Raw genomic sequence first — 10,126 nt, forward strand, 5'->3', positions numbered from 1 at the left:
TACATATACGTAATAATATTACGTTATATTTTATACTTATATTATACGTACATCGTATGCAATGTGCGTGTATCGAGTGGAGATCGTACATCGAGAGTCAGATTATAATAAATAATAATATATTGTAAAAAAACGTTACGAACTGCTCGAGTATAGAAATATAATTTCAAACGACAGTAATAATATTATGTATATAACCCGAAACAGGACTCCGGATATTGTTTGTCATATTTAACGTCATTTCCGAAACTCACCTTAATTCCGAATTCATCGAAATTCTCTACTACACGAGACACAGGTGAAAGTTCTATAATATGTGATATAACATAAACGGTATTATTATTCTAAAATCTAAAAAAATAATCTACGTTTTTTTTTTTTTTTGCTTTATTTTTCTACAATTTATATAATTATGTAGAACATAGTACACTATAAGGATTACATGAAAAAATATGATATTTACATTTTACGTGATATTCAAATTGATGTTCAAAACGTTGTAAATTAAATTTTCCAGTCAGTCACACATATATTATCATTAAATCATCTTAGGACAGTCCATAACCTATTATAACTATATGTATAACTGGCTAAAAAAAAGTATGAATCGATGTTCATACTGCTCGTTGTAGATAGTCAATGAATTGAAATGCGGTCATATAAAACACGCGCTCATGTTTTGTATTATTTAAATCAAAATAAAACTATATTCTCAAACATAATAAAACTTTAAAAATAGTTTTATACGAATATGACACTGTATAAATATGATATTTTGGAAACAATTATAATAGACTTCTAGTTTTAAACTTTAATATTTGTTATTATTATTTTTATTATACCCATTAATTAATGACGCGAACATATTCACGTATATTTTTATTTAAAAAATATGAGTAGATAAATTATATTATACACATTATTTAACAGTGATGATATAACAAAATATTTTTATACAATAATTTGTATTTGAAACATAACACCTATAGTTTCTAATTTATATTAATCAATAAAATGTAATATGTTATCTACATTTTGTTTTTTTCTTTGATGAACTTATAGCAATTCCTAATAGTACGTATATAAATTTAACCAGGTATAATCGTTCGACTATTAATGTAATCCGTATACCACTGGTGGTTAAGGTGCTTTTCTGAACAGCCCATCAGCTAGTATATGTCTTATTAAGAAATAATATAGTTTGAATGAAAATTTAATTTTAGATTATAAATTACGAACAAAATAATTTATGTGAAAGCAATTAAGATGACTGCTTTTACACTTAAATACTGCAAAGGCATAATTTAGAGATGTCAAACAAATAGTTATAGTATGACACAGTTTGAATAGTCATTATAATTTATATCGTTTGTGAAAACTATTTCATTTAATCATTTTGAAATTGGTAAAATATATAATATTATAATGAATTATAATATTATGAAATAGGATAAACTAAAAAAATAAAATTCCAAAATATTTTAAAATAATATTTAAGAATATAAGATAAATGTCAAATGCCTGTGGTAACGTAGCATATATTTTAATATATACCTACCTTAATATGTACCATATAATTAATCTGAAATAGACTCAAATGATACTATGACGTGTACTGTTCATATTTTGAATTTAATTTTGTTAAAATAATACTCCTATAATGTTTTATTAAAAATAACAAGATAATTTTTAACAGACATTTTAATACCAAATTCACACAATGACCTTAATAATAGCATCTTGGAGCAATATTGCTTAAAATATTTTTGGTAAATAAAACTGGTTTAATATGTAGTGGAGTTATCAATCATCAATGCATTAAAAGTATAAGTCAGCCATTGAATGCGGACAGGGTTTAAAATATATTTAACACTTGGTTTATTAATAATAATGAAATATGCATTATCGATGTGACCAACGTTCTACAATAATTGAGCACATAATATATTATATTATATACATATAAGAATATTATACATTACTACAATTTAGATTTATTTTTACCCCTACTATACGTTTTAATACTATAAAATAAAATCACTTGTAGCGCAAAAATATCGACCACCGCTTTTTATCCGTATTATTTGCAGTGCTGTCGGGAATATAACATATACAATATGCATAAATAATAAATATATATAATAATTTTATTAACAACAATGCCGCGTATTAATCAAATCGTCCCCAAATCCAATGACGTTTAATGCTCAAACCAATTACGAAAACAACTCCGTGCTTCCATCAAAATAAGCCCTCTGTATATTTTGGGTGTATAAATGATTAGGGTTACGACATGGTGGTAGTTAAGTTGATTCTTAGCAAGTACAGTATCACGAGTGTGTGTGTGAGTTGATATACAGATAGCTTTGGGGATGGAGAGATATATTTAGATTTGAAAAGTGTTGGATGAGTGGTTATGAGAAGGTGCAGTGAGATGTTTCTAACAGGGTGGTAGGGGATCGCCGGATCGGGGAAAATTTGTGGGGCGGCGACGGGGATGTCGTATCATTCGGTGTGGTTATAATTTAACCATTGAAAGGTAGGTCGTAGATTTGAATTACTCTACCGTGGTTAATCCTTCTCGTATCCTTATAACAGGCGAACGTTTGTCAGAATGTGCTTTCCCACAACTTGCAGCAAGCCAATACCTTAATAACTTTACTAACTTGTCCACCCAAACCTAGAACATTATTGAGAAACACTTGTTTACGTACATGGAATGTGAAAGATCTATCCGATTGAGATTTTATAACAAAATATGATTATTCAGTAATTCTTGAACAAATGACACATTTAACGTCTCAAAATATTACGAGAGCCCAATTCATACATAATTTTATAACAGTAGTAGTGGTTAATAAGAATATCTTTATATTATAATCCAAGTGATTTCTGTAAAGTAAAATTAATTTTCTAAAATAGTATAATAAAAACAATATTTTTTACTGATACTTATATTTTTTTATCTTTATCGTTTTTAATTTTTACTTTTATAAAAGTCAGTATCTAATTTTAATTTTATACTCTGAAGTTAGACATTTTTCCGCGAATTTCAGAAAAAATTAAATTTTTAACAATTATTTAATTAACTTTAAATATTTAAAGTTCAGATGAGCAGATGATGAATACCAACATTTTGCCAAATATTTTACTCCTTGTGCTTAGTGAATTAGCATAAGCACAAGGGATAATAACTCATCTAAACATTCTAAACTATACCTATAACTACTTATTTAAAATTAAATTTTTTACACTGAAATTCTCAGCAAAATATTTCAAAAATGAAATACAAATGAATACTTAATACAATTTTTTGTAAAAAAAAAATAGTAAAATGGACTTCTTTAATAATAAAAAAGAGCAGATTAAAGTTATTTAATATGTCACTGACATTATTAGTGTAATATACTAATTGTAACTATGATACTATGTAGTGATCTAGGTACCTAAACAGTTTTTTTTCTGAAACTTCTTTTAATTTTATTTTTCATGTAATTGTTGATTAATACGTATTAACTATTTTAAAACTAAGACTAGAGTTATTTTTTATATTAAATTATTTTTAAAATGCTCATTAAAAATAAAATAATTCTATAGAAATCATTAAAATATTTATAGACATTTTTTATAGGGAATTGCATTGTTTTTAATGGTTTTTATTCTATTTCCCGATAGCTCTTGAGTCTATTGCGAAGTGTTTATAATTAAAAGTACAATACCAGATTTATAAAATAAAAATGAACACTACAGTAAATTGTTGATATTGTGGTTTATGGTAATAAATAATCACTCACAACTTATAAAATATTAAGCACTATATTACTGTGATATGTATGTACAAGAATGAAATATAACAAACAAATACCAATTACGCGTACAATATTACTGCGAACTGAATAACACGGTAAGTCGCGATACGTAGTCACTGACGGAATGAAAATTGAGCATCTGATCAGCTGGTATTTATAGGCTCCGCTTTGTTCTAGAACATCCCCGAATATACTCTAGCGAGACCATCGTGGAATATTCTAGAACATGGGTTTTTCCTATTGTACGCTGTCGACATCGTAAATAATTTGGGCGGCTCGTTGTGTATTGTTCACGTCGCCACATCACCCCCCTACCAGTGATGGAGTCAGCAGGAACTTATTTGAAGACGTTCGGGGAAATGGACTCTCCTACCGGAACGCGTTTTCCTGTCTTTTGTTTCTGGTGTCGGTTCTTCTGTTTTTGGTTCCTTATTTGCGATAGTTTCGGGTGTGGCATGTTTCATGTTTCTGGAGCTAACCTCCTCGTGTATGTCATCAGCAATTATGTAGGCTGGTTTCAGTCTATCAATAGTCACTGTTATCTTTTTCCCTTTCACGTCAATGCAGAAGGTTTTCCGATTGCGACTTACAACTGGGTATGGGCCGTCGTACGGCATTTGTAGACAGTTTTTCGGTCCATCATGACGAATAAACACTTGTTTGGTGGTGGCGAGGTCCTTAAATATGAAATTTTTCTTTTCTCCGTGGCAGGTTCCATTTACCGGTTGTATCTGGCGAATCTGGTGTCGAAGATCCTTGATGAACTCTGCTGCGTTCTCAAACTTAGCGTCATCTGATCTTGTTGAGAGAAATTCACCAGGTAGACGAAGTGGTTCTCCGAATACAAGTTCTGCGGATGTGGACTTCAGATCCTCGCGCCAAGCTGCTCGTATGCCTAATAAGACTGTTGGGAGTATTTCAGTCCACCGTTTGTTCTGGTGACATTTGATAGCGGCCTTAAGCTGTCGATGGCTTCGTTCTACCATACCGTTTGCTGAAGGGTGGTAGGCCGTAGTCCTAAGGTGATTTGTACCAGTCAAATATCCTAGATACTTGAAAAGATTTGATTCGAATTGTCTCCCTTGATCAGTCGTTATAATAAGAGGTGTACCAAATCTTGAAATCCAATGTGTATAAAATGCTCGGGCGACAGTCTCTGCTTCTTGGTTCTCCAAAGGTATCACTTCCGGCCATCGAGTAAATCTATCGATACACGTAAGGCAGTAGCGGAATCCTTCTGAATATGGCATAATGATGAGGTCTAAATGTACATGTTCGAATCTTTGTGATGGTTGAGGAAATGAACCAAGTGGTGCTGAAACATGACGTGTTATTTTAGCTCGTTGACACTCGATGCATGCTCGGGCCCATTGTTTACAGTCCTTGTTGATAGAAGGCCATACAAACCGTTGTGTTACCAACTTGGTAGTGGCTTTTATGCCTGGATGTGAAAGACGATGGACAGTATTAAAAGCAGCACGTCGAAAAGATTTTGTAATAAAAGGTCGGGCGGTTGGTGTCATGGTGTCGCAAAACACAGGAACATCCATGCCGGGCATTTGAATTTGCTTAAGCTGTAGTCCAGTGTCACTCCGTAAATACGTTTTTAATTCGTCGTCTTCTTGTTGAGATTTAGCCAGGGCAGTATAATCCAGTGTATCCGAAAGAACTTCCACTCGAGAGAGAGCGTCGGCCACGATGTTCTGTTTACCTGGCACATATCTTATGTCTGTAGTAAACTGTGAGATATAATCTAGGTGACGAAATTGGCGTGGTGAGCACTTTTCAAGTTTCTGCTGAAAGGCGAAAGTGATGGGTTTGTGGTCAGTGAAAATGGTAAAATTGCGAGTTTCTACCATGTGTCGAAAATGTTTGACAGCAAGATAGATAGCAAGGAGTTCACGATCGTAGGCTCCGTATTTAGATTCAGTTACTGAAAGTTTTTTTGAAAAGAATGCGAGAGGCTGCCATCCCGTGTTGACGAATTGTTGGAGAGTCGCGCCCACTGCGGTGTCAGAAGCATCACTTACAATGGCCAATGGTGCATTGTCGCGAGGATGAGCAAGTAACGTGGCTGAGGCAAGTTTTTCTTTACAATTTTCGAAAGCAGCAGTAGCTTCAGGTGTCCAGTTGATAGGAGTTTTGCCTTTGAGATTGGGAACCAGTAAGACGTTCAATGGTGCTTGTGCTTCTGAAGCTCCGGGTATAAAACGTCGATAGAAGTTTATCATACCCAGGAACTGTCGTAACCCTTTTGCTGATGTCGGTTTCTTGTATTTCAAGATGTCGTCGATTCTGTCAGGTAAAGGACGTGTGCCATCTGTGGAAATAAGGTAACCTAGGAATTTGACTTCTTTTTGTCCGAAAATGCACTTGGAAGGGTTGATTACTAAGAGTATTCACGTAACCGATTGAAAATGATCTGTAAGTGCTTGATATGTTCTTCTTCAGAAGTAGAAGCTACCAGTATATCATCGATATAACTGAAACAAAACTCAAGTCCACGGAGTACTTCGTCAATAAAACGTTGGAACGTCTGAGCTGCGTTTCTGAGTCCGAAAGACATAAAAGGAAACTCGAAAAGTCCAAATGGTGTTATTATGGCCGTTTTATTGATATCTTCCTCTGCTACAGGAATTTGATTATAGGCTCTTACCAGATCGATTGTTGAGAAAATGTTTTTTCCGTGAAGGAAGTGTGTGAAATCCTGGATGTGACGAACTGGGTAGCGGTCTGGGATAGTTCGAGTATTAAGTGCACGATAATCTCCACAGAGTCGCCATGCGTCCGTAGTGTTCTTTGAAACCAGGTGGAGTGGTGAAGACCAAGGGCTTTTAGAAGGTCGAGCTATACCCAAATTTAGCATAGTCTCAAACTCCTTTTTGGCTCCCTTGAGTTTGTCAGGGGCTAGACGCCTTGGTTTACACGCGACGGGAGATCCTGGTGTCGTCTGGATGTAATGTTTGGTGTTGTGTTTGATGTCCTTGATTACTCCAACAGGTCGGGTTATCTCAGGATACTCCTGTAATAAGTCATGGTACCTTGTTGTTCCGACAACTGTTTTGATGGATTGTATGTCGCATTTCGCAGCTTGACCCTGTACAGTGAGTTGCGTGAGACCGTCCAAGAGACGTTGATTACGTATATCTACCAAAAGATTATAATGGTTTAAAAAATCCACACCAATGATAGGCTTGGATACATCCGCGACCACAAATCTCCAAGTGAAAACTCGACGAAGTCCGAAATCAAGAGCAAGTGTAATAGTTCCGTACGTAGCAATGGTCGTCCCGTTGGCTGCTGATAGGGAGTAGTCCGATTTATCTCGTTGACCTTGAACCACACTGCGTGGGTATACACATAAATCGGCTCCAGTGTCAATAAGAAATTGTATTCGTGAGACACGATCGGTTAGAAATAGGCGGCGTGGAAATGGCATTGGCTCACTGGCCGCCATCAGTGATTGCCTTTCTAGTTTTCCGACTTATATGTACATGGCTTTACACATTTCTGGGAGTTGGATCCAAAACGCCAGTGATACCAACAGATTCCATTGACACCGTGTGAATTACGACTTCGTGATCGAGATCTTGAACGATGGGCACTAGGATCGGGGCTTCGCCCACGTGCAGGACGGGTGTTGATCTCAGCGATTTCTTTTCTCAGCGCCGTGATTTCCTGATTAATCCCTAGCGCTAGCTGTGAAAGCTTAAGATTTAACGTAGCTTCCAGAGTATTACTCACAGTTGATTCCGCGATCTGAGGTAGCATAGGACCAGACGCGTCTGCAATATTATCTGCGTGTGCTGCGAGGTCCTCGAGTTTGCAGTCCTTGACGATCGCCAGCGCTACCTGAATACTTTTCGGTAGTCGGCCCATCCACAGCGTTTTTAACAGTGTTTCAGGAATGGAGGTGTCAGCTAGGCTTTGAAGATGGCGTAAAAATTGCGATGGTTTTCTATCACCCATTTCGACCCGTTCCAATAGTTGGCGAGTTTTTTCTTCTTGGGATGCGCTGAGACGTTTGACCAATTCTTGTTTAATTTTTACGTACCTGTTTTTCGATGGTGGTGCCATTATGATATCTTTCACTTCAACCGCATATTTGGGTGGTAATGCGCCGACAACATACCCAAATTTCGTACTGTCGATCTTGATACCTGCGCTGGCAAAACTTCCCTCGACCATGGCGAACCAAAGTTCGGGATCCGAAGAAATGAACTCGGGAATTTTCACCGCGACTCTTGCTACTGACGATTCATTGTTTTCCATCACGTCGAGGTCACCAATTTGTGGTTTATGGTAATAAATAATCACTCACAATTTATAAAATATTAAGCACTATATTACTGTGATATGTATGTACAAGAATGAAATATAACAAACAAATACCAATTACGCGTACAATATTACTGCGAACTGAATAACACGGTAAGTCGCGATACGTAGTCACTGACGGAATGAAAATTGAGCATCTGATCAGCTGGTATTTATAGGCTCCGCTTTGTTCTAGAACATCCCCGAATATACTCTAGCGAGACCATCGTGGAATATTCTAGAACATGGGTTTTTCCTATTGTACGCTGTCGACATCGTAAATAATTTGGGCGGCTCGTTGTGTATTGTTCACGTCGCCACAATATAAAGTGGATTTAAAATAACCACGGAAGCGTAAATATTCGAATAACTTAAAAAGAAAATTTAAAGAATAAAAACAATAGAAATAAACAGTTTTTTGCATTTAAAACATTTTAAATATGGTTCATTAATTTTAGATAGCATGACTATATACTCATAGTTTTTAACATAAAAAAAAAAAAAAATGATTATAAAGTTTAATGAAATCTTCAAAAGTGCCTTAAATATTTTTAAATATGGTTAGTTAAGTTCAATAAAAATATCTTCTTTTAATGAACGATTCATAAACGAATAACTTAGAAATATAATTACTTTATATTTCACTTATTTCTTTTTCATAATTTTAAAATCTGTCTCTTTATATACAATTTATTTTTATTTTTTATCTGTTTTTTATTTAAATATTTTTTATCAACTATACTACTGATAAATTTTCATTTATTTTTTTTAATTATTCATGTTTTAATATTTTGCAAAAAAATTAATTTAAAAACTAAATATATTGATATTTACAAGTGTATATATTAATAATTATAATAACTAATCAATCGTATTTACACATAACAATTTTCAATAAGACATTATAAAGTATACAACTATTAAGAATTAGTCTGGTATTATTGTATAGTAAAAAGTTAAATCCGAGTTTAAGTTCATATAGGTACCAATAAACAAAACAACAAGAAAGTAAAATCTTTTATACATAATAATCAAAAAAAAAAAAAAGGCAGTCATGAAAATTTTAGCATAGATTTTAAAATCGCATGTGGTCCTACAAAACGAAACCAAAACCATGATTCAACCGATGGACCACCTGTAACGAATACGACATACTAATACTGACGACGCGCCGCCCAACAACAAATAATAAAACCAAAAGGCCCCAGAACTAGTATCCGCCGCCGATAGAGCGCGGTAATACACCTTCCATGTTTGCGGCCCAATACCGAACGCATTGCCCAGCTAATAAAATAACCTTTCCGCGACACACGAACCCGGAGGACAGAGACTATATAAGGGACCTCCGCAATCACCACAATCGAACAGTGCGCTTTGGCCACCTGGTCAGATTAGTGACTGGCTAGTGTGAAAGTGTTTCTCGGCCACCTTCGGGAAGGCTAGAATCACGGACGCACTCGGCCTACGCTAGTCGGACCATTTCCCATACAACCACCGCCGTCGATAGGACCGTCGCCGTTTTCGGCTACCCGTACCGTCGGGAAGGCTAAAACGTGCCAGTTACCGTCATCCGTAGGACCGCCGCCGTTCTCGGCTACCCGTACCGTCGGGAAGGCTAGAACGTGCCCACACGCTGACGTTACCACCGCCGTCAATAGGACCGCCGCCGTTCTTGGCTACCCGTACCGTCGGGAAGGCTAGAACGTGCCTAACCCTACAATTAAAATAAAATCGCCACCAATCTCGGCTAGTTGTACACGCGAATATTAAACGGGCAGAGCGTATGAAATAAACATCGCCGCCGTTATACATATCGTACACTATCATACACGCCGCCGTAATAGTCACCGTACACTATCATACACGCCGCCGTAATATTCACCGTACACTATCACACGCCGCCGTCACCGTCACTATCATACACGCCGCCGCCGTAATAGTCACCGTACACTATCATACACGCCGCCGCCGTAATAGTCACCGTACACTATCATACACGC

The 10,126-nt window shown here is 35.8% G+C and overlaps 1 protein-coding gene across 1 annotated transcript; it reads right to left on the minus strand.

Moving 5' to 3' along the window:
* Positions 1 to 7,280: 7,280 nt before the first annotated feature.
* Positions 7,281 to 8,081, minus strand: LOC126551081 (uncharacterized). Its single transcript, XM_050203842.1, has one exon. It carries the CDS (start codon positions 8,079 to 8,081, stop codon positions 7,281 to 7,283), a length of 801 nt encoding a protein of 266 aa, XP_050059799.1.
* Positions 8,082 to 10,126: the final 2,045 nt, after the last annotated feature.

The sequence above is a fragment of the Aphis gossypii genome, chromosome 3, assembly GCF_020184175.1.
Source record: "Aphis gossypii isolate Hap1 chromosome 3, ASM2018417v2, whole genome shotgun sequence".
NCBI lineage: Eukaryota > Metazoa > Arthropoda > Insecta > Hemiptera > Aphididae > Aphis > Aphis gossypii.